At 39.4% G+C, this 27,272-nt stretch overlaps 2 protein-coding genes across 5 annotated transcripts in view; one reads left to right on the forward strand and one right to left on the reverse strand.

Annotated features, from left to right (window-relative positions):
• fkbp16 (FKBP prolyl isomerase 16) lies at positions 1-27,087 on the reverse strand. 4 transcript variants are annotated; one of them, XM_067500790.1, is made up of 9 exons: positions 26,958-27,087; positions 24,557-25,092; positions 24,121-24,290; positions 23,397-23,485; positions 4,424-4,641; positions 2,465-2,646; positions 2,173-2,250; positions 502-639; positions 1-413 (listed from the first exon to the last, which is right to left on the reverse strand). In XM_067500790.1, the coding sequence occupies exons 2-9, from the start codon at positions 25,032-25,034 to the stop codon at positions 327-329; spliced, it is 1,440 nt and encodes a 479-aa protein (XP_067356891.1). In that variant the 5' UTR covers positions 25,035-25,092; positions 26,958-27,087; the 3' UTR covers positions 1-326. The 4 variants fall into 4 exon arrangements, with proteins under 4 accessions (XP_067356891.1, XP_067356889.1, XP_067356890.1 ...); XM_067500788.1 differs by having other exon boundaries at positions 24,557-25,495; positions 26,958-27,081; XM_067500789.1 differs by having other exon boundaries at positions 24,557-25,395; positions 26,958-27,058.
• LOC137125388 (novel protein similar to elongation factor RNA polymerase II (ell)) overlaps positions 27,017-27,272 on the forward strand; it is a 27,559-nt gene continuing 27,303 nt past the window's right edge. Inside the window, exon 1 of the mRNA XM_067500786.1 lies at positions 27,017-27,154. Within this exon, the coding sequence (XP_067356887.1) occupies positions 27,017-27,154 (138 nt within the window). The remainder of the gene's footprint in view (positions 27,155-27,272) is intronic.

Consider the following 27,272-nt stretch of genomic DNA (forward strand, 5'->3'; position numbering starts at 1 on the left):
GGACTTTTTTTTTTTTTTTTTTATGACAAAAGAAATTTATTCCCTTTGCCAAATAAAACAGACTTAACTGGAAAGATGACTGTTAGCAACTCCTGTCCTATCGATTAGCAGAAATTCCTGCCGGTATTATAAATCCACCTGATACTGCACTATCCTCATTTTCATGAAATACTGCCAACCTTACACTGAGATATTTTTCTACCATATGACACTCACAAGTTCAAGCTCCAATGCTGCTGCAATACATACATTTCTCATTTCCACACACTTGACTAAAGACAACTGGAGACCAAACACTGCTTCTTTAGACTTTGGAATGAGGAATTTTAGTTTCTTGCAGTCAAAATCGTTGACGTCAATAAGCTGCCCAAGGCCACCACCAGAGCTCCAAGTATAAACTTCCAGGAAATACCCTTTAAAAAACAACAGACACAGTAGGCGTGTTAAAAAAGAAAAAAGTGTCACAATAAAATAAATGGCAATAATTCTATTTCAGCTTACATATTGTTTCTTCTTAGGAGGAATCAGAAATGGTGTGATATTGTCTCCAAGTATCTCTGCAGGTTTGGCTTTCCATTCCTGGCCATCTTTCCCAGCCGACTGCCTTTTCACAAGTTTAGACAATTCAACATGGATCGCCTAATAAAAAAACATTAAAAAAAATTAATAATCTTTTCTGTAAAGAGACCTTTTTTATTATTTTAGGAAAAAGTGAAGTTGCAATTTTTAAAACATCCAGCAGGTGAGAGCAGAGGTCTGAAACAAACGAAATCCTTATGCGTAATGCCAGAAATTCAATCAATTCAACAAATGTTAAATTATAATTTTACCTTTTTAAAATGCAGAATTCAGATAAGCATAAGTTTTGTTTTTCAAGATGCTATAAGGATAATCAGTGGAGATTTGTTTTAATGTTCATTAAATGCATTAAAACAAAATATTACATGCAAGCTTCTCTTCTTGCATTTTATTCCAAAATGTTCAGTTTTTTGGGATCATCCAAAGACTACAGTACAATCACTTTCTCACAGAGCAGCTAAATCAGGTTTCACCAAAGCACTTTATCCAGCACTGAGACAAGGGTATAATTACCAAAGCAGCAGATATTTTCGTTTTGTCTAGACAAGACCAGACATATTTGAGATTGTGGCAGTTTGCCCTATAGGTCAGGTCATTGCATTTCTGGCAGCAGTGCGTTGTAAACAGCTGATGGAAATGCACTTCTAACACTTTCTAATCCAAACCCAGCCTGAGGTGCATCAAGCCCCTGAACTAAAACAATGGCCAGAAATTGAGAATATTGTTCCCTGAGTATTTTTCTTAATTATACAGCATCGAGTCGATTTTAGCTGCAAAGGATGACTCACTCTCTCTTTTCCTTCACTGTATGCCTTTGAATAAACAGAGCTTCAAAGTGACAATATTTAGCCCAAGCAGGTGCTATTTTTACCAAGTTTGCTGGACAACGCTGAACAGTGTGGTCACATCTGTTGACTGCCAGATGTGCAGTTTGCCAGATCCACAATGGAGGATTTGGCAGATTAAACAAACCACACAAACAAGACAGAACAGGCCTACAGAGGTACAGAAAGCAGTTCACGGAGATGTTTTTTTTCCTCCAGGCTGATGTGTGAACAACTTTGCCTTTAAGTGGTTTAAAAAAAAAAAAAGAAAACAACTCTCTTGTGATTTGTTGAATTCTAATGCCATCCTTGTGTATGATCAAAAATCTGCCATGACACTTTAGGCTTGTCTTGTTTTGATGTTAAAAGGACATATAATCCATTTGAAGTAGCCACTGCATACATACTGAAATGCAGTTATTCAACAAACACAGAAAAACCTTTTACATTTTCAAACACACTGCTTTTTGGGTTTGCTGTTAGTGTCCAAATAACTGCATGAAGTGTAGATGTAAACCTAAGCATATATATTCCTTTATCTCTGTTTACATGTTGCATTTGATGTTAACCTACATTATCGACATATTTTAGAAGTTTCTTGGTTTAAAAAGAGAAAATTAGGTGGTTATCCCCTTTTTATTAGCAGATTGGATGGTGCCAATAATAATAGAGTCCTAACTTTCCTTTGTGCGTCAGAGGTGGATCAAATTCACAGGTAGGCTTGGAAGAAGTGCAGAGACGGTATAGATCCGCTCTCAGATAATCTCACCTTGGTGGCCGGCTCCAGTTTCAAGGCCTTTTTTAGCACCTCCATCGCCTCTTTGTATTCACCCTTGTCTGACAGGAGCTGAAAGAGTTGAGAAAACCCACAGATGAAAGCAAGCAGAGAACAGATAGCAATATCGTTTTTTTCCTTAGATAATTAAACTCTAATCTCATATTAAACAAATTCTGCCACTTTCCAGTAAGCTTCCCTGCAATAAGGATTTATTGGTTGATAAAGATCAAATGAGATGCTCTGTGTTGCCTCTCAGTTATGATACAACAGAAGGGGTCCAGACCTTCCCCATCCTGAAAAGGGCCTTGACATTGTTTGGGTCAACGGCCAGAACCTCCCGGCTCGAGTGTAGCGCCTCGTCATTTTGTTCCAGCTTGAGCTGAGTGGTGGCCAGGTTGTTCAAACACTTCACTCGATAGTCCCGCACTTCCTCTACCTCTTCTTCCACAGTGCCATCGCTACCGTCTGTACAAAGACAGAGCCACACAGCCGATCACTCTTTTACTACTGGGAGCATTTAACACAAACATCAGTTTTTTTGCTGTTGGTCTGACAGAGATGCATTCGCTAATCTTGAAAACATACTCAAACATTAAGCAGAATATAGAAAAGCTACTTGATATTACATTTAATCAGAAAGTCTCATTGTCCATTGTCATAAGCAGAGTTTGTGTTCTTTCTCTTTACTCAGCTGGATATTGTACTGCAGGTCCCTGCTTTAACAAGTAAATGGTTTTATCATTAGACCCAAACACGTCCAGCTGAATATACAGTAGCAGTGATCCAAGTAATGAGCACTTGTTGAGAAGGGATTTTTCTTTCTCTTGGACCTGAGCATGATGGGTAATAAATATTGGCAGCACTGCATAGATGCACTTTTTTTTTTTTATTTGACTTTATATTTTCAAATACATTGGTGGACTATAGTCTGTTTATGCTGGGGGGCGGGACCGGTGACTCAATGGGTAGGGTTGTCATGCAGAAGGTCCCATATTTACAATTTCACCATCATAATTGATGGTGTGAGGTGTCAATTAGATGTAAATCTTTAAATCAATAATAGGAAAATTTTTTATAGTGTAATCAAGTTGAAAACGCTGAAACTCGCTGACTGGTCATAAGTAGCTTTATAAGCAAAAACACCAAAAACAACATAAAGAACCCCAAGTTCTTTATCCCGGTGGGTCAGGCCAGCACCCTAAATGGCAGCTGCTGTAATCGGTGAGTGTGAATTGGAAAATGAGAAGCAAATGTAAAGAGCTTTGGGTACCAATAAGGTAGCAGTGCAAGAATAAAATGCAGATCATATTTCTGAAATTATCAACCTCATGTTGGAAAAGCTAATTAGAAGACGATGAATATTTCTTTTTGACTATTACTGATAAACCCCTATAAATATGATAAAGGCATCTGAAAGACCTAAGGTATGATGAGTGAGTTAAACAATCCAACATTCTCATATGTGAAAATGATTTTAAACCCTAATACATCCTCTTCATAAATGTACGTGCTGTAAATTAAAAATCCTAAATCAAGTGTTATTGTTTGTATTTTTGCTTGAAGGCATGTTTAGTTGCACAGTCACCACTAAATTGAGAGGATTAATTGAAAATCTCCACATGTCATGAATTGAAAATATGCCTGGTCGAACCAAAATGACCCAAAAAGAGTGAAGATGTTGCTGCTTCATTATTATTTCTCTGCTCGCCTTCTCATCCACTAATTCCATGACCTCGATGCCCTGATAAACTCCCCTCTTCAGCGCCACGGTGAGTTCACTCACTGCTCCACTATCATTGATACATTATAAAGCAGTTCATGCTTTTCTCTTCACCAACTTGTTCAGTGACATTTGCGTCTCACGGCCACACTGTCTCATCAATTAAAATGATTAGGAAAGTGGAAATAATATGAAAGTTGATTAGCTTTGATTATTCAAAAGAATTAAGCAAAAGCATTTATCAAGGCCCTCGGTTCAGATGTTTGTGGCTCTGCATCATAATGGTGTCATTAATGTGGTAGCAGACAGAGGGAGAACGCCGAACTGCCACACTGTCAGTGTGGGCGGAGAAATATGTGGACACGCTGCGTCTGAAGTTTCTGTCAAATGCCGTGTTTCATGTTTGTTGTGCCTGAGTTGTGTATGCATGTCCACTCATACTTTTATCTGTGATGTGTTTTTGTGTAGCCGACATGTGGAAATATTTTCTATAAATAAATTCATGTTTTGATGCTGAGTTACCTCTGCTGCTTGTGGTGAGTACATCCAGACCCATACAATAGGCTCTGGCAGCCTTGCTATACTCCTCCCTCTGGAAGTGAAAATTCCCTCGCTCTCGTTTCTGGTTTCCGATGCGGATGCGGTCTGCGATGGGAAGAGTTAACAGGTCTGGTTTCTCTCTTATGTCCAGAAGCTGCAGTTGATAGAGCAAAGGGGCCCAGGCTGGAATATCAGGCTCCCTGCACATAAACAAACAAAGACATAATCAATACTATCACAGGGAGCGTACTCTTTCACTTAGGTTTCTTTCAAAATCCACCTAAGAAAACAAATATAAAGATTATTTCAACCAATGCACAGCAAACCTAAAGCCCAGCAGCACAGACACATTTGATAGTCATGTTCAGTATACAGTGTACGGACTTTATACGGTCGGAAACACAGAACCAGTGGTTGGATGGAAGACATCAGAAACTATCATAAGTCCACATCAAAACCCAAATTCAACCAAACAACAATAAGGATCAACAACTTTGACAGCAAGTCACATGTTTGTGCTTTTTTCCTCCCTGGTTCCACAATGGCAGTGATATGAGCATGGTTTACTTAATCTTGGACTCAAGCACTGACATAATCAATCACTAGCAGCAAACGTTCTGTGACGCACAAACTCAAAGTGCTCAATGTGTCGCTCTTCGCACTGTGCTCCTGTTCTACAAACATCCATCCAAACACACTAAATTAGCTTTGTTTCCATAGCACAATATAACACATTTTCCTCAAGGTACAGTCTGTACAGGAGATGACACTCTCTGTCCTTAGACCTTTGATGTGGATAAAAAAAAAATACACCCATAAAAACACTTTATTTAAAGTGCAGATACAGATTTTCCCTTCTTTATATTTTATTGAGGACACATCAAAAAGATGCAAACTTTTCATTCACTTCTAGAAAAATGCTATGAAAAAGGGTTTGATTCGGAATTTCTGTGCCTTATATTTCGGCAAATATGAATCAATTAGATTGATTAAAAAAAATGTATGTAGACACACAATCGCAGTGTTCAGGAAAACAAGTACAAAAACCTGTGTTATCAGAACACACAGTGCAGACTGGAGATAAATGTTTTTGATGATATATGTGTGGTTTTCTTTACAAGCTTTGGCAGCTGCTCTCTGTACGGATCAAATTTCACTGTGTCCACCAGCTCCCACATCTTAAAAGCAACACATTTAAAGAAGTCTGAGTGACTCTAGGGTATTTAAGCAGACGAGTATTTGAAACTGGAATGACCCCGTGAGCTGTTGATGGCTTCAGTTTACTCAAGGGTCAGTCAAAGGAAGGTCAATTTGGTTTTCAATCATTTGGCCCCTGCGACCACACTGTTGCACAATGATCTATTTTGAGTTGGGTTGTGGACGCTCTGATTCCAAAGGTGTGTGAGGGACAAAATACAAATTGATTACACTTAGAAAAGCTGGATTTTAAATAAAGATGACTGAAAAATAAAGAAAGCAGTTTGAGCCAAGTATGTTTGACCTTTCATCGCACATGTCATTTGTTTAACAAAGTAAAACGCTGATCACTACTAAATAAAGTGACTCCTGTTATCTTCAAACAGCTTCCTGAACTCAATACAATAAAGTCAGACAGAAGGAAGTAGCGCTTCCCGCAGACTCCACCCAGTGACTGTTGCCTGCAAAGTGATAATACTGGGAGTCGTGTCAGGTCATGAATTATTCACACTGGTTGTGTCAATGACACAATTAATGTTAGTCTAACACAATTAGTTGTATCCCCAGTTACTGTGAGGATGTGTCAGCAGGTTGGATCAGATTACCCTTTCGCCACTTCTTTCGTCCCCGGAGACCACTCATCGGCCGTAACAGCGCGTACAGGAGTGCGAAACCAGCAGCAGAGCTAAGGCCTCAGAAACCTGAGCTGGATCCATGCACCAACCACTGGAGGAAGTAGCGCTCAGGGGCGTCATCAGTGAGGCCCGTGAATAAGTCGATGCAGGTCTTTTTGAAGTTGATCTGAATGTATTTTTAGAGAAGCACTTTGTCCCGTCAACTTGTTTTTTCTTTGAACTGCATATAAAAAAAAACACTCAGGGGCTTGTCAGCTGAGTTGTGTAACAGGCGTTTAAGAGCAGCAGCGAAGAGGACAGTTGATTCATTCATGAAGAACATACAGCACATGGCTTGAGTTGTTTCTGAAATAGGCCTCATGCATTTGAGCCTGAGAGACTGAATCTTTCTCCTGCTAAAGTCACACATTTTGATGGCGAACTAAGAATGGGACACCATTATGAAATGATTTGCTGCACAGTGTGTACCCTGTATGAACATACTGTAGCTGTATTCTTATCTGAAAATATTACACAATAATCAGCAGGTTGTACCTTACATAACGGTGTACAGAATATAACAATAACATACAGTGTGTACTGTGATCTCCAGCCTGAGATTTAACTGACATCAATGAATCCAGCTCTAAAACCCACAGCTAAAGAAATCTCTTAAAGAAGGAATACTAACACACCCACACACAGTGCAGACACATATGATATGTGGGTCATTTTTTATTTAAACTGACTTGGAATCATACTAGCGTATTACTACTATATGTCACCACTTACAGATTGTGCCCCAAATACTGACTACTCAGTCATGTGTGATGTTTTTTGATACTTTGCCATTTTAAAATATTTTTTATCAGAGAGATGCTCTATAGCTTATTATGTGGAGCTAAGTGCTGTTGAGGCCTACTGTGACACAGGTGGCAGTGCAGAGATATTCGCTTCTAAAGGTTCTTAAGTGAGGCTCAACTTTCTGACCAATCAGAGAAGCTCAAACCTTGTGATTCACATGCAGATGCGAAAAATATCTTGCACATTCCAATGAAAGCCAAAGACTTTGACGCAGCGTCAATGTTTCAGGCCCTAGGTGAATTGGCTTTGAGTCTTGTGCTACAACTAGCTTGATTCCCAAAAGTTGCATATTGTAGCTTTAAGAAAAAGCAAAAATAGTATCAGGAAAATGCACAAGTAAACTACTCTATGTAAACATGTTTAATACTATATATGCATATTTTTTCTATGGACATATATACAGTAATAATGCATACATTTACACACATTTATTGACCACCATCACCATCTTATCTAAAGCAGATGTGTGTTCTACTTCATACTAGATGTATATGTACAATATGTATACAGAAAGTACAAATTCACATAAGAAAAACTGTCTTTGTAATGATGTATATCATCACCTAGGCATCATGTTATATAGATTTACTGGGAGCATCACTGAAAACCGGAAGGAAAAATATTACGTTGCACAATACAGTTGGCACAAACAGACGCCAGAATTGTGAGTCGAACAGAGTTTGGTTTGCAAATTACTCCACAGCAAAGCTCCTTACTCATCATGTTATTATATATTGATTTTATCATAGAGAGGGAACACACCCACTGCTAATCATGACTCACAGATGGGACACTTAGGATGAGAGGTGATGAGTCACTTGTCATTAAATAAAGGACCAGTTGCTTCAGTGCTAACTGTTCAAATATGCTACATGATGCACAGTGTTGGTAAACTATAGGTATCAGTAATATAGACAGTTACCAGCTACATTCATCTCTGAGCTTCTATTGTTACCATCACGAGCATTAACCAAAGTCAGCATGACTGGAAAGCTGTCGAGTGTAATCTGAGAACGCAGGGCGGTGACAGATCTTTACGGTTTACGCTGTCATGTGGGTCACTGCGGATTAGCACCACAGCAGTGTGCTGCTACGCTGAGCTCAGCCAATGAGCCCCCAGGGTCTTATTTGTGCAAACAGGAAGCACAGGCACGTCAGCAGGGAGAGGTCCCTCTGGAAAGATCCCAGTAAAACTTAAGTCCAGGTCCACGTCCTAAACCTGAGCTGCAGTGCTGGGCTTCCTGCTGCCTGTGTCAGCCTCTTTATACTCTTCTACAGGAGACACAAACATGATTGTACTGGCCATTTGTCAAGAAAAAAAGTCAAAGCAAAACCAAAATGCTACTGAAGGACCTTCAGGATGGTAAGAGTTTATCGTCCATTCTCAGGTTTATGCTCTGTAAACTTTCTTTATGCAGAGGCAAACAAACATCCATGCAGGTCCTGTATGTGCCCACAGTGTCATGGGGAAAGTTGCTGTTGTAGTTTGACACTAAAATAAGTGGTAATATTTCCTCAGTTTCAAACCATTTTAAAAAGATTTGACCCTGCTGACCCAGTTGTCCCCTGACCCAAACTAGAGTAAAGTTCAGTGTGAGGAGACAGAGAGAGGCCCTTTGAGCTGCAGCAGGGTCTTCAGCAGCCTGAGGCCTAATAGAGACCTGAGCTGAGATGAAGGTTAAAGATATGAGATGTTTGCTGAGGCAGCAGCTCTGACAGCACTGGGGACAGAGGCAGGAGCCACACTGGTCCCACGTACACCAACTCCCCTACTCACATTTCTTGTGTTTGCTGCAGGTTGCCAAGGCAACCATAGATAACACACTGTCAATTAGCTTTTCTAGTATTTTTAGTAAAAGTTATGGTATATTGTGACAAAAAGTTTGTATTAAAAATTATAGAAATACGTGTTTTACAGATCTGTGTCCACTGGTGTAATTCTGCTTGGTTTACCTTCCTTTATTATCATGGTGATTTTTCATTAACTCATTCAACTATGGTTAATCCTTCCTTTTTTTGAGATTTTGCTTATTTGCTTTCTCTTCAAGAGTTAGATGAGGATTATATCACTGAGATGCCTGGTAAAATATGATCCAAAGATGGTTAGGTTAGCATAAACACCAGAAACTGACTATTCCCAATGGTAAAAATAAATAAATAAATAAATAAAATCTAGCTACTAGCACCTCTTCCAACAAACTCACAATTTTGTACATAACCCACACAAACTGTAGTAGAAAAACATGGTTTATGGTTTAAAGGGTTGGTTGGACCTATTTTACATGCTATGCAAGCTACAAGCTGCTTCCTGCCAGATGTGATACATCAATTTAAGTGGAAAATTCTCATCAGCAAAAAACTAAACAGATTCTGAAGATGCTACAATAAACATACGTAATCCTCACTGCGCACTAATACAATTTTCAAGAACTGCTAAACAGTTCTTCTGTCAACAGAACCTAGAGGACAGTATTTGTATTAGTGCCACCATTGAAAACAGTTAAAGTAACATTTAACATATAGAAAACTGTGAACAACACATTTTAGTAATCAAACTGGAATTAAACTGTCCTTTCATAGCTGGAACTGTTCGTGGCTGCTCAGCAGAAAGTATAAAAGACCTACATGACAGACTTTTTCTTCACAGACTCGAATCGTCACTGTCACATAGGCTTGAGAGATGTCTCCTTCTTCTAATTTCCCTGTCAAGAAAGCAATTTTGATTGCCCCAAAACTTCCCAAATGCATATGGCTACAGCTGCGTCTATATCTTCCATTTTTATCACCATTTTCTTTAATTTTTATATTAAGGTGACACTGATTCATATTATTGCCTACAAAGTGTTTTCCAACTGCAGCAAGCAGTTGTACATGACCACCAAACCTATTTTCAAGTCTGACACTTAAACCTAAAAAGTAACTGAATACAACACGTTGAAGGTTTTTCTACAAAAAAAAATAATGTTTAAAGACTCTTCACAGGAATCTACATCTAAATGTCACTGTGACCTTCTATAACCACAATGTTCAATAAAAAACAGCAAACTACACCACAGGAAGTAAACAAATGTCTAATTTACCTTTAACGAGGACACTCACCGTTTCTAAACCAGATGTGTCGTTATTGTCTGACGTTCATGCTACATAGTTTCATTTCTGGTATTGCAACACTAAACAAAACATGTCCACTCAGTGATTAGTGTGATAAGCTTTACTAGCTTTTCCTTTTTGTGTCATGGGAAGTTGTGCATTCATTTCAGATGAATGTGATTCATGTGTGACGGCTTGGCAAACTTCCTCATTAAGGTGTACGATATGGCCGCTGACTCACCCTGTTATCTGTCATCCCGACCCCTTGCCGCTATGAATGAAAGGAAGAACTCCTTCAGAGGGAAAACAGTGGTCACTTTGACGTCATGTGCTCCATTTTAAATGATGGAAAGGCCGGCAACGTACCTCACACTGGTTTCTATGGTTACAACTTCAGACAGTGCTCTAATATACCGTAATAAATGTGGTGTGCAGCTTTTATGATAATACAAAATCCAGGAGGATTTATTTATTTATGAACCTGTTTACTTTTTTTACAGCAGTGAAAACAGGTCTACTGCAGCAGTCGCTCACTGTAAGGTCTGTTTTGACTCTTGGATGGACACATGGCACCAATACGGCCGAGCAAAGGAGCTTATCTTTAATCCTGGCATTGGTGAGACGTCACAGCTGTTTTTCCTCGCCTGCTGCCACACTAGTTAATTTGCAGTAAAACAGCCTCCTATTACGGTCAGAGATCTAGAAACTAACAGTGTAAGGCCTTTCAGCTGCTGCCTTCACATGTGCTTTCCTCTCATTTTTGTTTTCTTCCTGCAGCTATGAGCCCATGAAACTGTGCTCAGAGGGATCAAGGGGAGCTACTGCGTACATCTTGGCTCTTTAGCTCCTCAAACGTCCCCATATAATCTACAACAGATTTCCTGAGCCTGTTAAAATGAATCCAATCTCAGCCCCAGGGTACCTGCAGAGCATATAGTGGCGTTTATTAGCAAGGATGTGTAGCTTGACCATTTTGGAGTAACTTGTGAGGATCATTTGCTTATACAACTTTGATAAACCAGTTAGAGAAAGTACAGTACCTACCCGAGCCATCTACGGTAGGAAGGAGTACCAGTACCAGCATGAAGATGTAAATACTGAAAAAAGTGTGCAAACATTATTAAAAAGGTACAATGTAGTGTTATCTTTAAAAAGTTTTTTGTTTTGACATTGTGTCTCAACAATACACAATTGTTGAGACAAACAGTACTTTTACCTCCATGTTAAACAATCGAATACTTAAAGATACAGTAGTTGAAAATCGACACAGTTTATATCGATATATGCCTGCTGTTTGTCTCTTTTCCAAAGTACATTTCTTAATGCATTATCCTCCAACCGAAATGTTAATCAGTAGAACAGACTCAATAAAGCTACACCTCACTTATTTGACACACACAGTATTACCAATTGAACAAAGGAACTGCAAAAATACGAATTCATGAACCTCATCATTAAATGATATGTTTCCACGGCTGTAAATATTTATCGAGTAACGTGCTCTAGACAAGGTGTTTGTGGCATTAGAAAGTATATCATATTTCAATTTAATGCCACACACAATATCTTCGTCAAAAACAAACACAGCTCCAAGTGATCACATTACATAGCTCATGAGGTAACAGACGAGCAGGCATTGTTGGAGTCGCCCAAAAGTAACCCTTTGGTTGCATAACGAGATTCATTAACAGGCACAATAACTCAACAAATAACCTAGAAACAGGGTCCTGATGTATCAATGACTTATCAAGTTGTTATGACTGAGGTATTAACAATTCACCACACACTGACAGCATAGTCCTCCTACTAGTGGGACAAAAAGAGCCCTGCCTTACTCCAGTACAGGAGTTAGTGGGGGTGTGTGTTTTGAGGTAGGTGAGAAAATAAAACAAAAACGTCTGAGAATTTAAACAATGAAAAGGGAAAAGAAAGAGGAGGGCATCTCTACCTTGCTTACTGTTAAACCATTTTCAATATCCATTTGTTGACTTCATCTTTGTGTCACTTAAAACATGACGTAGAAGCAGAACTTTGGGACTAGACCACACATCCACGTGCAGGTACTGATCCAAAACACTGAGCTAAACGTGTCAAGAAGCAGCTAAAATATGCATACAGTCACTTCATGGAGCCTAAAAGAATCCAACCTAGCACCACTCTGCACATGCTCTATAATAAATGGCATACAAAGTGTGTTGCATGATGTTTCTCCCTCACATCAAACTTATTTTTATTGAATTATTTTTCATGTCAAATCAAATTTATAAATGTAAGCGTTACTTTATTGCTTTATAATATTATCAGCCGTGAACTCCACCTCTGTGCAATAAATGAGTCACAGCTTTTTAACAAAACAACACCTTTATTTTGACTCTCAATTGAACAGGACAACTTTGACTTTCTATCTTATGCAATAATCTGAAATCTCTCGCAGGCTTGTGCTGGGATGTGTGGCAGTATATAGATGAAATATTCCACACACACAAAAAAAAAAATTTCAAAGCTTTTGGTCTTTGTTAAGGTCCATGAGAGCACTGTGTTTTACACAGACATTTCTCACCTGAGGTCATTATCTTAGCCCATATATCAACATCTGTGGAAGATATTTTACCCCAGGAATGACCCTAAATATATAAGCAATCTCTCAGGTGTGCGTGGTGCAGTCAAGTGGTCATTTCTCATGCAGCCCCAGGGAGTTTGGTTCAGTTTCAGTGGGTTCCCTCAGAGGTAAAGGCAAAGGTAAAGCTGTTGTTGAACAGCAATGACAGCTCGATGCTTTCTTTTCACAGACGTTTTGTCTACTGATTATATAAAACGAATCTCTGCCAGTTTTGAATTTCACTTTTGAAGTTCAAAGCTTTCTAAGTTACAACAAATTCTAAGCGAGGAGCCAAAAAAATCACGCTCTTTGAAAGATGAAAGTCCTCCTCTTCCATTACTGTTATACATCGTGAAGGAGTATTTTATGCTTTCTGTTTAGCTGAACAATTTGACATGCATTCAGATCAAAGATGTATTTTTTCCATAAAGTGTCATTTTGGCAAAATATGTGAGTGAGACATTAATTATCATTCAGCTGGGTTGCTGTTTGCCTCCCTCTGTGATTGTGACCACAACATGCTCATTGTTTCCTGGTAGGGGAATAAATGTCATAAAGAGATACTAGAGATACTGATCAGAAGTTAATTTGCCTTATAAGTCCGACCTGTCACATGTGCATGTGCTGAAGCCAGATAACTTCAACCAAGAAAATGTCACAGTTTCTGAATATCATTTTGCAAATTGAGCGCACAACAAACAGTCAGCAGGGACTGTGCTCCCTCACTGATTATTAAATGAGATGTAAAGCAGCCATTCATGTGCAACTAAACAGCTGCACCTTACTGTTTGACATATTTGAAGCACATAATGTATATATAATGACTGTTCTAAGGTTGTGCAGTGTGTGCACATAGAACTAAACAAGTGCTGTTATTATTCACTGTCACCCCCCTGTCATATCGCTGTCCAGGAGACAGATGACTGCCTCTGTGACTCTGCAATCTAACCAATAGAGATCCAGCTTCTTTTTAACAGCAGCCAGCTCTGCCTCCCTGTGCAGCCTGTGAATCAATAGCAGCACACTGAACTCCTAACTTATTAGTCAGGTTGTCAGCAGCAGCAGGCTGCTGCATCTGCTGGCTGAGTTAAGCAAATGTAGCAGGGCCCCTGGCACAAGCCTTTAGTCTCTGAGACCTGAAGCATGTTTCGCAAGTTAAAGAGCCACATTTCTTAAAATGAAGGGCTTAATTTAAATTGACCAGAGCCAAAGTCAATGGCACGATCAATCTCATCACTAGGAGCAGAGATGCAAGAAAGGTTTTTGTTCTTATTATCAGTGGTCTTTTTGCATAGGTGAAGACCCACTTTCCAATATATGAACTCACTTGTTTTTCTTTTACCATTGGAGCAAAACTATGAAACATTACAGCAATACAACTAATCCCATCAGTGCAGTCAGACAACTGAGATTGTTTCATTTATAATGAGATCTAATCCCAAAAGCTGAACATCTGATTGTGATTTTGAATCTCCCATTCTGCCATCATTAACTTTGTGGAATATATAAGTCTACTGATATGTATGTGTGTGCATGTGTCTCTTTGATACAACTGCTGCAGACGACTGATGACGGAGCACTGACGTCTCAGTCAGATGAGTCACACTCCACGTCTCCATTGACGGTACCTCTTCAGACACACACACACACACACACACACACACACACACTAGTCACTCTGCTACAGACCTCCTTCCTCCTTGCTTTCAGGCAGCATCACACTGCTTTACAGACACATACGCCTGTGTGCTCAGAACCACTGTTGTTCCTACTTATGTTCCTCCGCTTTCCCATCTGCTTTTATTCTGCTGGGGTTACAAATGAGCAAAATGTACAGTATGAAGTGGCTTTGACTTTCTCTTGTGTTTTCACCCAACAATCTGTCTGAGCTTGCGTTAAAGGAAATAAATGTGTATCTTAAACTATAAAATTACAATAAAACGTGTAAGCCACAAATGATGAGTGGGACTGGGTGGTCCTGGATGTCAAGAATCCCAGGATCAGCCTGTGTTTGAGCAATGACGGGGGAGATTGAAAGCAGCTATGAACACAGTGCACATAGAATACATAACACAATAGAATAAAAACGGGTATATGCTCGAAACAAACTTGTTTGTATAATGTGTAGGCAAGTGTTTATAGCTGTTCTGCCACACTCACACTCAGAGAGAGTGTGGAAGTGTAACCATTTAAATTGTGATAAAAGTGCAAATTAGAACAATCTTATACTCATGTATATGAAAAGATGGAAGTATTTGTGAGAATAAATAAGAGTGTGTTAAAGTGGTTCAGAACCTGCCTACTTTCTCTCCTCTGCACACCAGGCCAATCACTACATGAAGCTGGAGTGATCAGCAGTTTCAGAGAGGAACACAAGGGTTCGCTAAACGAAATGTACAAAAGAGGTTTTCAGACACTGTTTGTTGGTTGCAACTTTGTTTTTTTTTCTGCTTGAAGTGTGTTTGTATTTTCAAAAATTACATATTTGAAACAAACACATTAGGCCACACTTGAAACCTGTTCTGTCCAGCCATGCTCTGGTAACCTCTCTCTTACCCGGCGGTCTGTATTTAACACAGCCAGAGTAGCCAGCACGCGTAGAAAAGGTGCTGGTAGGGCTGAAATGCCATCTCCCGTGTGTTTTGGTCCTGTGTGCACTTGCATGCAATGCTCTGGAAAACAAACGGCTGCGATTATGCAACACAGCACAGCTAGAGGAACAGTGGACGAGAGGTGATGTCAGTGAAGTGTGGCAGTGTCGGCACCAACATGTGAGATACATACCAGAGGTGACAGAACGGCAGGTACAGATGCCAACCTTGATATAGAACTAAATAAGTGAGCCTATAAGTCTATTCTCCAACGATAAAACGTACTCATATTTCCAATACTGGGAGTGCATTCCACTCGTGTACTGTAAATATGAGACTAGAGTACTACCGGCAGGGAATTAACTTAGCGTTGCATAATGACTAGAAACAGGAAGTTTTGCAGGGGGTTTATCTGCACTACTATTATCTCCACTTGTTGACTGGCAGCCTCATGGTAATGCAGGCCTCTCTAACAAGAAAGAAAAAAACCATCCTTTGAAAGTGAGTTATTGTTTAACCAGCCTTGACATCACAAACTGGATGGTGGTGCAGTGGTTAGCACTGCCACCTCACAGCTAGAAGGTCCCTGGTTTGAATCCAGCTGCTGTCTGCAGGCTTTCTATGTGGAGTTTGTATGTTCTCCCTGCACCTGTGTGGGTTTTCTGCAGTTGCTCCAGTTTCCTCCCACAGTCCAAACACATGCACGTAGGTTAATTGGTGACTCTAAAATTGCCTGTAGGTGTGAACGTGAGTGTGAATGCTTGTCTGTCCTTGTTGGCCTTGAGATAGACTAGTGACCTGTCCCGTACCGCACCTCTTGCTCAATGACAGCTGGGATAGGCTTTAGTGGTTAGATTTAATGGTTGGATTGGTCGGTATTTCATTAAACATAATACCCACATCCCTCAACAAAATGGTGTGAAATACTGTAGAAAAGGCTATTTTCAAGATGAAGACACTCATGATGACAGGCCCACACCTTTAACGTTGTCCTTGATCCTAAAGTTACATCTAAAGTTACATTTAGGTGGTTGATTTATCGTTTTTGTTTGTTTTTGGTGTGTCCGTCATATCAGGTATTAGGAAGTGGTTTGTCTTATGTTGAATGATATCCTGTTTGCTCTTGTCTGTTGTGTTAAGCATCCGTGCGGTTACATGAACTTTCTGCAAACTGGGAATATATGGTTTAAAATGTTTTGTTTTGTTTATTTTTCCACTTCTGGTTAACACCAGCAACAACAGACTTAACAGGGAAAGGGTTTTAAACTGGGTGGAAGCAGACACAAAAATAAAAATCTAAACAATGAAATGTAAAACTAAAACTAGACAAGACCATCAAAGCTTTAACCAGCAAGGTGTTCATGCAGCACAAAGCCAACTTCACCCCACTGAGTATTATGTGCTCTAAGAAGACACTGTCTACCTAAAATATAATAAAAGCACATTTCAGTTGAAGAGATTTACTGTCCCAGCAAAATACCCCCTCAGAATGGAAAACAGAAGTAGACAAAACTGAAGGCAGTGCCATATTACAACCCCGGCTGTGTCGATGAGAGAGATAAGCCTGTTAGCAGTAAGGGGGAAAAGTAAACATGCAGGGAGATTAGATGAGGGACATGTACTGTTCAAATAATGGACTGAGTGGCAAAATACTGCTGCTGCACCAAAAGAACCCACCATTTAGTTTTTCAGGAGGTACAACAAAGTCTGTCCAGATTTAGGTCACACTTTTATTTTCTGCAGTCATAAAGCTAAACTAAATTCCATCTAATCTAGCAGGGGTTGTGGCGACCACACAGTGCATGCTGAATGATAGCCAACCCTGATCTTATTTGGAGTGTGCTACAGGTGTCAGTGCTTGCTGGGCTACTCCTGGGAACATAAGGTCTGGGTGTGGTTTTTAGTCACTCTGTTGTATCTGTATCAAGAAATAAACGCTGAGCTCAAAAGCCACAGTCAAAACTTGTTTATTTCACATGACATTGCAGCAAAGAGATCTGATGTTGTTGGAATCCTTCATTGATGACACATTGTAAAGCAAATAATCATTTTCTTCATGCTGGCGTCAGTTACACCAGACTGGACATGATTTGGTTAAGTAATTTTGTACTGTGAAAAATGCCATAATTCATCAGTGTGTTTTCCACAGAGGAGTTTCTCAAAGGTCACATTATTCATTTGACCCAGGTGGTACTGCCGAGTGAGTCACCCTACCTACAGCATGGACAACATGCTCACATCTGTGGAGACAGGGAGGAGGTATAAAAGTGACAGACACCAGTGCAACTCTGTGGAGTGAGTCACTGTACCTGTCTACTGGCAAGTGCCTGTACGGTAATGAAAAGCAGAACTGCCAGTTCTCGGTTGTGTTGTATTACGCTGAGTGATTAAAAAGGCATGCTGGTTTGCAACAAGAGGAAACACACACACAACACTAATAAGTGAGCACTTAAATCTGCCGAGAAAACATACCAAGCTGTTTATTTTTCTCTATATCCTTGTTCTAAACAAAAAGGCTGAGGCTACGTAACCTAAATGTGTCAAAAGCCAGTGACATTTCTCATGTCTTTCAAAAGTAGCCTCCCTCACCATCAGACACAATTCCACTGATAAAGTTTATGAGAAATGCTCTGAGAACCTTTTGAGTGTAATGCATTCCCTCCTGAATATGGGTGAACCTCAGAGTCTACGAAGAAAATCCTCTACACTTGCCAACTTCTTAAGAGTGTCAACAGAACACAAGAGCACATTTTCCAGTGGTTAACAATACTGTATGACAATCATTACACATGCTGCAAATTGACTACAATGAAACATTTTATTTTACATTTGCTATTGACACAGCTGGATGGTCTGCAGGCCAGAACCACCTTATTTTAACCCAGTATGCATAAAAACACCAACAGGAAAAGTGGTGCTCCGTTTATATGACTCAGTGTTTTTAATTTATTTTATAATGATCTCCTGACTTTGCTCCTAACGCTAGCATTTGCTTAAATACAGCCTTGAGATACAGATCGAGCTTTTCAAACTTCAACCCCATCTGATAAGTGACTCAAGTGACGTCACTTGAGTCATTTATCAGATTTTAAAGGCTTATAGACCCTTTTCACATATGCAAAAGCACCTCCCATGTCCTGTGGACAGAATTTAGTGTGTAAAAGTAGTAGAGCTCAGCTTAAACATTAGACATTAAAAAAAGCCCAAGGACCAGGTCTTTAAACAATGCATACGCACAGAAAAGGTGGATCCTCCTTTTCCCACACGTTAAGTGATATGTATAAACAGAGAATGTGAGGAAAAAAGATGTGCCTATTCCTCCAACTCATGCATACATAGTTTTTAGGAGGCAATATTTCTGGTTTTATTACCTTGAAATCTACATTTCAATCAAATGCAGATTTGAAGGCTTCATTTCAAGTCACTGTTTGAGTGATGGACTTTGTGGTCCTTTTTATTTGCAGCCATTGTTTCTTCTCAGTGTTTTTTCAATTTTATCCTGAGGTGTAAAGTAGTAAGTTCTTAAAGCTTATTTTAACAAAGGCATTATAAGTAAATAATAAATCATATTTCAGATATTTAAAAAAAACAAATCATGATATTTAAAATGAATGTGTTCCTCTTACATGTGATAAATCAGTGGCACCAGTGCAACCGATGGCTTCACCTATGCTTAATGATCATTTATGACGAACACTCCCTGTCACATTAAATTAAGTACATCTCCCTCCTCAATCTTCTTCCTCTTTACAGTGGAGCCGGCACAGATATTGCTATGAAAACTGGTGTTTAAGGGAGATTCTAATTCCATACACACGGAATTGTGGTAGTTAAAATGATGCTTGTGTATGTGAGCTTTTTTATATGGTGATTGATTTTTAGAATGTTGAACCAGGCATATGTGCATCTTTAGGAATGTGGGGAAAATCCACATACATATTTCAGTCTCTATGTGTACACACAATTTTGGTCATCAACTATAAAGAGTTTTATTTATGTGGTACCGGGACTTCAATCTATTTGTAACAAAGTGTGATATGCTCACATTTACATTTTGATTTTGAACACTTTTGTTCAAAGCAACTCGCAAAAAAAAAAAAAAAGCACACTACAGGGGCAGGTGGAAGTTCAGTGCCTTGTACAAGGACACTTTGACATGTGGGCAGGAGGAACTAACTCTGTGGTTCATGTTAACTTCTCCACCCATGCCATCCTGACCTTACGCTGTCATCAATATTTAGGCAATAAACCAAATCACAAATTAATCTGTAAATCCAGCTTTTCACCACTACACTTCTCTAAACATCAGATATTGGCCAATGAAGTGTAGCTCAATGTGAAGCTGACAGCATACAACAGATGATGCATATTAGTCAATAACCATCATAAATTAAAAGTTACAGCACATTCCCATGAACATGAAGCTCACCCAACTTGTTATTCTCTGACACGACAAACCCAGATCACTAAGCTTGGTGTAATTAAGGCTCCAGCAGCCAATCAGATGATCTCCCCAGAGTCTATTGAAGGGAAATTCCTCCTCAACAGTATTACTTTTTTCCCTCCCCTTAAACTGAGTCATAGCCATCTGGTCTGCCACTACTGAGGTGTTTCTACCATCCCAATAAAGGTTATGTGAGAATCTATTATTGTGTTGCACTTCGTAAACTCTGTGGGCAATATGTTTGTTCATAGTCATTGTTTATAATTTATTATCTGTTATTCCATGTGGGATACCCCAGGGTTCATTTGTGGGTCCCTCACTGTCCTTTCTAAAGATGCTCTGGCTAGGAAAATTTGTTAATACAAAATAATCAGATATACTGTATGTGTAACAGAAAAACCATACAACCAAGATTAGTTGGCTAATCACACTAATAAAATGACTTCCGGAGTTTAAATGACACATGTTTTTTCCAAAATGAAAATAGTAAGGTTGTGTAGTAATGTATTTTTTGCTATCATTTGCCATCTTCAAATGATGTTGTAATTGAGAACCTGAGGCCTGTTTCATCAAATCTGCAATATGCAACCTGTTATTAGCTCTTGCTTAATTTTGACACGTTATCCTAGTAAATCCCATACTTGCCATCTATATAATATCATGCAGGAGCTCTTAAGCACTTGCAAATGTATCTGCAGTAGGTGAACCACAGTGACTTAACTTGAATCTGCCACAATTTGCAAACTGCTTAAAATGTGCACATTGCTTTTGTGTAAGGTCCAAGGTTTAGTTATTAGATTTTGCATGTAGTATTATATATTTTGTTTGTGTTCCAAGTGTAGAGTATGTTTATGATAAAAGGTATGTGTCTAAAAAGAAGATTTTTCTTTTGTGTATGTGTCTGTACAAATGTGTAAAACTGATTAGATTAAAAAGTTGAACTGCTGTATTTACCATAAATAGCACACAATTCCCACCTGACATGATGATACAACCATAAAATAATTAACTGGCTGACCTTTTCCATCTGGACTTGTATTAAACTATTAATTTAAATGTGACACATCCCAGTGGTCTTATTAACTCCATTTCAACACGGGCAACTAAGGTAGTTCTCAGTTGTGCCAAGAGTAAAAGGATGCCAACACTGTAGCTGCCAGCAAAGGAGTTTAGGCTTCTGTTTATGTTTGACAGCTGGCCAATGTAACCTGACGGTGCACACTGACAAATTCTTGTCAGTTGTCTGGTATTATTACATACATATAGCTAAAAATCCTTGCATACATGTATGCACAAAAAAATGTAAATAGAACAAACTCACTTATCAATTTTTTTTTGCAAGTTCAACTGAGTTCAGACAAAAATAAAGCAGCTGCCAGTGAGTATTACAGTTGTTAACTTTGGAATTGTGCAGGCAACCTCCCCCTGGACCCTGGAGGGTATATAAGAATGTTCAAGTCGTGCCTGTCTGAAGATCATTAGATGTTAGCTTCCACTGGTCTCTGATAATGACCTGCTGACTGAGGGGATGTAGTCTATGTCTCTAAGTACGTCTCAGAGGAGAATAATTTATACGCATGCTGCTGTTCCTGAAAAAGGCAAGCGTGATGAGGTCTTTTGTCACACTGCCTTTCAAAGGCCCTTAATATCTCACAGGATGTGTTTTTTACAGTCTATTTAGTCCCAATTGGGCTGTCTGTTGTAATCAATCGGGCAAATGTTTCATTATCAATATCCACACGTTCATCTTCTTCTGGAGTTGCATCTGCGATCACATCAGGTGCTGCAGCTAGCCCATCATACAAACACTTAGCTACAGACCTCTCCACTGTGCTGTGTGGAAGCATATTGTCTGGCCGGCTTTGCACACTGTTGTGATAGATAACTGAAGTGCTCTTAGCATCAATGTTTGCAGCAGGCGACTCACAGAGTTCAATCAAGGCATCTGCCAGAAAACAGACAGAGGCTAATGAGATTTTCTCTCATCGTCTCTGTCATTTTATAGCTCAGACAGTATGAGCCTGTCAAACATACTTTAAAACATGATGTCTGTCACTCCATGAGATTCTTATTTTTGTCTGCTTATATGCTCAAATATTACTTTCTAATAAAAGCCTCAGTATTTTAAAAGGAAGACAGTAAGCGGAAAAAACTACCCTGGTTCTCCCTGTGACGCGTTGTTTCACTAATTATTTTCTTGATTTTTCATACTAAATCACCAACAAATGTATAAAATAATATAAAAGGTAACCAAACTTATTCAACTTCAGTGGGGAAAATCAGATTCAGAGCAACGAACAAACCTCGAGTGAGTCGTGTGCTGGCTAAATTTGACTCCACAGCACACAACCCTAATCAGCTGCATCGAAACAATCATTAACTAACCTCCCGCTGCCTTCCCTTTTTTTCCTGCCTGCTTCTCCACACATGACCAAGGCTGACACTCTAGATCTCACACCCCATCATCCTCATCGCGCAGACCCTTACTACGAACAGGACCTCACACACAGTGCACAGAAGAGGCTGAAACAGTAAACTAAATATAATTAAGAAAGTGTAAATGTAATGATCTTTTTTTTTTTTACTGCCATGTGATATTTGGGAGGTTGGGTCTGTTTGCATGCATTACTCCTCACTATAGCTACGATGTTAATGGTATTGTACAGTACCTCCTATATTGTCAGTAAAGGGGCATTTTGGTATGCTCAAAAATGCCAGTAAATAAGTAATTTTAGATTTTTTTTATTAATTGAAGATCTCCTGGCCACTCACAGAAAACACATTGCTCCAGATTTGAGTGTTTGCAACTATCTAATAATGTTTCATTTGCTCGGATGGGTGTAGGCTTGCATGAACAGTGGCCCAGAGTTGATTTAATCACTTTCAGAATTAAACAAATGGCCACAATTTTGCTCTTTATGAAATTGCATTATAAACAGTATATTATTGCCTTTCTAAAATCTACAGAACTACAGAAAGCGGTGTGTTACAACTTAATGAACAAACAAATCGCACACAATTGCTATTAACTTTGGCTTTTATATTATGCCAAAACTTTTAATCAAATAAAAATGTTCCTTGTTTTATTAGACTTAGCCCCATGAAATCGCCATGGTGCATTATTGTCTTGCTCTCACGTATTCAGACTATCTAAAGTAAATATTAAAACTATAAACAATAGGTTTTCACCAGCGACACGCCAGTCTCCACTGTGTTTATACTGGCTCAATGGTGTAAAGGTTATAAGTCTAAGCCACTTGCCGTAATATGAGTGGAGTCCTCCCATAGGTTGGGAGGCTACAAACCTGCTATTGATAGGCTTCCTCTGAATGGTGTCAGGAAGGAGCCATCTGCTCCTGTTTATGGTTCATTAACTCCACTACCCCTGGATAACTGGGCTTCCCCCACAGCAACAGGTACAAGCTCTCTCTGAGCTCTCTTACTGAGATTAGACTCAGATAGAAACAGATATAACTGGTCACGCTTTGTTTCTGCTTCAACACGGGCCATAATTCAGAGGTTTACCAATAAACAAGCATGGCTGGAAATGTCTTACCTTCCCAGAAGTCCATAAGCATAGTGTGAATCTGCCAGCAGTAATGTGATCTCACCCTTCTGCATGGACAGGACACACTCCTCCAGGGCCTACAGGGGTCAAAAACAGTAATGGTAATACACAAACCAATATGATACAAAACCTAAACATAACACATTTAAGCATAACTTTGTGCTGTGCATTTCAATTCCCTTAACTGGCTGAAACATCTACAGGTTGGCTGGTTGGTTGTACTGTTAGTCAGTCCTCCACTTATGTGCAGCCTGAGATATCTCAACAATTACTAGATACTTTTGCACGAACACTTGGTACAAATGCTCATGGTACCCAGATGGGTTTAGAATGACATAATGTCCTCTTGCACCATCATGAGGTTTGCATTTTTGATATTTAAAAAATGTTAAAATGAATTCACATCAATTGGGTTGATGCTTATGTTCCAATACTTTGATTAATGACCCACAAAACTAATGATGTTCCCATCAGCTTATTAGCAAATGTTAGCATGCTAACAATTGTAAACATTACACCTGCTTTACATAAGTAGGTCAGTTTTGTCACTGTGATGTTAAGATACCAATGCTGCCATTTAGCCCACAGTGCTGCTGTACCTAACTACAGCTTCACAGAGTGACAAGTGTGTGTGTAGACTTAGAGTCCTGATTAAGTCACTTTTGATCTTCTGGGTTCCCTACTGTAAAACTATGAAGTTAAAAGCTTTCACCTCGGTTACATCTCCCTCTCCGATAACAAAGACAAGATTGCAGTCCTTTTCCACTACAGTGAGGTCCTCCAGGACACACTGCATCTTCACAGTAACCTCCTGACCCCAGGTGGGACGCAGGGCATGTGGGGCCCCAGGCTCCAGCACATTCTTCCTTAACAGCCTGTCCTCTGCGTTATGAAAAAGGAGAAGGTCACATAGGAGGAGGCCAGGTTAATCTACTTTTTGCTGGTCAACATGTGCTTAGGAAGCTTGATCTCATGATGTTATGGTCGCTTTTCTTTACATTAAAAATCAAGTGTTAGTGTCAAAGTCAACAAAAGAGCAGTAGTTACTTAGAAGTTAGAGATTTCTTTTTTTTAACACTACCTACAAAAATCAAATCTAAAATTTGTCTCTCTGAATGTGATGTGTTGTTTTACTGGTGTAACTCCACCTGTGATGTCCTGCCAATCTTCGGCTGTACGCAGCTCCTTGAATGCCGACGAAGTCCAAGCCTCTATGGCATATTCTGGAAAGAGACTCTCTGCTGAGCTGTCCCTTTCTGGCACATTATCGTCTGCTGATGGGTCTTGAAATCGTACCATCTTCCAGCTGTTTGTTTTTTTTAGTTTTCTTTGTTTGTTGCATGCCGTCTCTCCACCTTCTTTCTCGGGATCAGAAGGGGGGCTTTTTATCCCAGCATTTTTATTCTCTGTGGCACAGCTCTCTGTTTCAACCTGCTCTGTCCTTTGCAGCTTGACACCTTCCTCAGATGGCCCACAGGTGAGCTCTGTGTGGCTGTACCTGTCAGCAAGCCCTGAACTGGCCTCTCTTACCTCAGGCGCTGCAGGCTCCACTGCAGGGTTGTCATGCTCTTCACAACATGGCTCCGTTTCCATTTCACTACAGAAAGCCATAGACACCATCTGCATTAGTCTCTAAGAGATGATCCTCCTTGTGTGTTGTGAACCACCTTCTTCCACCTATACTCTGTTGAAGCAAAAAAATATCTCCAGGATGTAACGTCTACAAAAATCCACATTGTGTTTAATGTAATCCAACTCGTGATCCATCGATAAATCTGGCTTCGTCTAGGATTCTTTTAAAGCTCTGTCCCATCTGCACCTGCGTAGTTTCCGCGCTTCTGTTACACTTTGATCTCCTGTTTCTCCCGCTTGTCTCTGTCTTAGTTGTTGTAGTCCAGTAATGTGACAGCAATGAAAAATGACCAATGTAAAGAAACAGTGCAGCGCACTAAAGCACCCTCAGCCACCAGGCTTGTGCATTGGTAATCTGCAGGATTAGAAGAAAAAAACCTAATCTGCCAGAACGTCTGTAAGCTTCTTAATGCCTTCACTGTTGTGCCCCATAATGCAGTTTCCATGAATGCAATCTACCAAAAAGATAGAAGCTTACTTGATTTGGTTTGATTTGCATCGGGAGGTTTTTATTCTCACTTTCTAAGAAGTCCTACAACACTCATGGACAAGTGCAGGCTATAAAATAGACGTGTGAGTGCAATTGTAGCTCAGTTAGTAGGGTCGTCCATGAATCACATGTTTGAATCCCAGTGCTTCTGGCTACATGTTGAAGTGTCCCTGGGCACCCCCAAAGGTGTCCTTAGTGTCTCCTCCCCACTTGTGGGGTGCTTTAGATAAAAACATCTGCTAAATGACTAATTGCAATTGTAATTAATTCAGATGTCTTCACGAGTTATTTTAACTCTGCTGTAGTTTCAAAATTCAAAGAAACATAGTGTAGGAAACAAATCTAAAAGCTTAAGTTTATCCCTAAACCAGACACCATGTTACCTAAAAACACCCCTTTCTTTACATAGGGTAATACATATACTGCACAGTCTAGGTTACTATGAAGAGGAAATTAGACAAATATATAATAGCTAATATCATGTGCTATATATTGTATGGGATCATTTTACCAATCCTGAAAATGTACAATTGTGTATCAACATCAAAGCTGCTGGTTAAGAACAAGACTAATACTTAGACAATAACATCGTATTGGGCCTTTAGTAAATGAACACACTTTACTGAGAAGCTCCACTTTAATCCACCACATGTTGTTCTTAAGAAATGTTTTCATTAATCCAAATTTTGAAATTTCTTTAAATGTATTTAACACACACACAAAAAAATCCTTTTAATATTTTTGACTTCTATTCGACTACATTTTAGTTAAATAGTGCAGTTACTCTACTACTTTTATTTGACAGCTATAGTTACATTTACTATTAGTATGCTAACATGAAATGTTAAATATTCTTCATTTCAGGTGTCATTGCACAATTAACTAGCTTTGATGAGCCCAAATAATGATAAATATGATATGAATGGGATATTTTGCATTTGTTTTATATTGTTGCTTTATAATTCTTACTTCTTCAACCTGAATGTGAGTGTTGGTGGGTTAACTGTACACAGTAGGTCTATGTTAAAAGTTCCATAGGTTGTGTTTTGATTGTAGTTTGGTTACTCTGCATTTTTTAACTATGAATGTTGCAAACAAAATTAAATGTATTTTCCACACATATGCTCTTTTGTAGGTATATTTATATTTCATGGTGTGCATGCTGCTAAAAATAGATCGCATATCTAAATCTCCAGTTGGAGGTATGTAACTCGGATGTAACCCAGCAGATCAAAGACTAGATACATGCATATTTTAAAGTCGGGAGTAGGAAAACGAAAGTAAAATGATTTCTTTATGTTTCAGTGTGTGTGTGTGTGTGTGTGTGTGTGTGTGTGTGTGTGTGTGTGTGTGTGTGTGTGTGTGTGTGTGTGTGTGTGTGTGTGTGTGTGTGTGTGTGTGTGTGTGTGTGTGGTAGCTCCACCCACATGCTCTCTCCTCCGTGACGTTTCAGGCTGAATGTCACCAATAGCCTTCAGTTGCAGAAATGGCAGCGCTGAGACAGGAGCATCGGTATGGGCTCTCCTGTGGCAAAATCAACAAAAACACCCCGAATCAAACTCTTTATCACGTCAAACTTACTGACACTGCCATCCGGACATTGGAAGCCTACCAGAACCTGAAGGTAAGGAAAAGGATCGGTTTCGACTGTAGAGCATGTGTGTGATTTTGTATCTATATTTTGTTTTTCTTGATCGCCTCCTAACTCCGGGAACTGTACAATCCCCACTGGAAACGCAGCG

Source organism: Channa argus, chromosome 4, assembly GCF_033026475.1.
Source record: "Channa argus isolate prfri chromosome 4, Channa argus male v1.0, whole genome shotgun sequence".
In the NCBI taxonomy this organism is placed as follows: Eukaryota; Metazoa; Chordata; class Actinopteri; order Anabantiformes; family Channidae; genus Channa; species Channa argus.

Bases quoted from the DNA above. Each gene is read 5' to 3' on its own strand.
- fkbp16 (XM_067500790.1), bottom strand. From the start codon at position 25,034: ATGCAGATGGTGTCTATGGCTTTCTGTAGTGAAATGGAAACGGAGCCA. The intron at 4,642-23,396 runs GTAAGACATTTC...GTTTATGTGCAG, and splicing joins GCTTATGGACTTCTGGGAAG to GGAGCCTGATATTCCAGCCT. The intron at 2,251-2,464 runs GTCTGGACCCCT...CAACTCTTTCAG, and splicing joins CCCTTTTCAGGATGGGGAAG to CTCCTGTCAGACAAGGGTGA.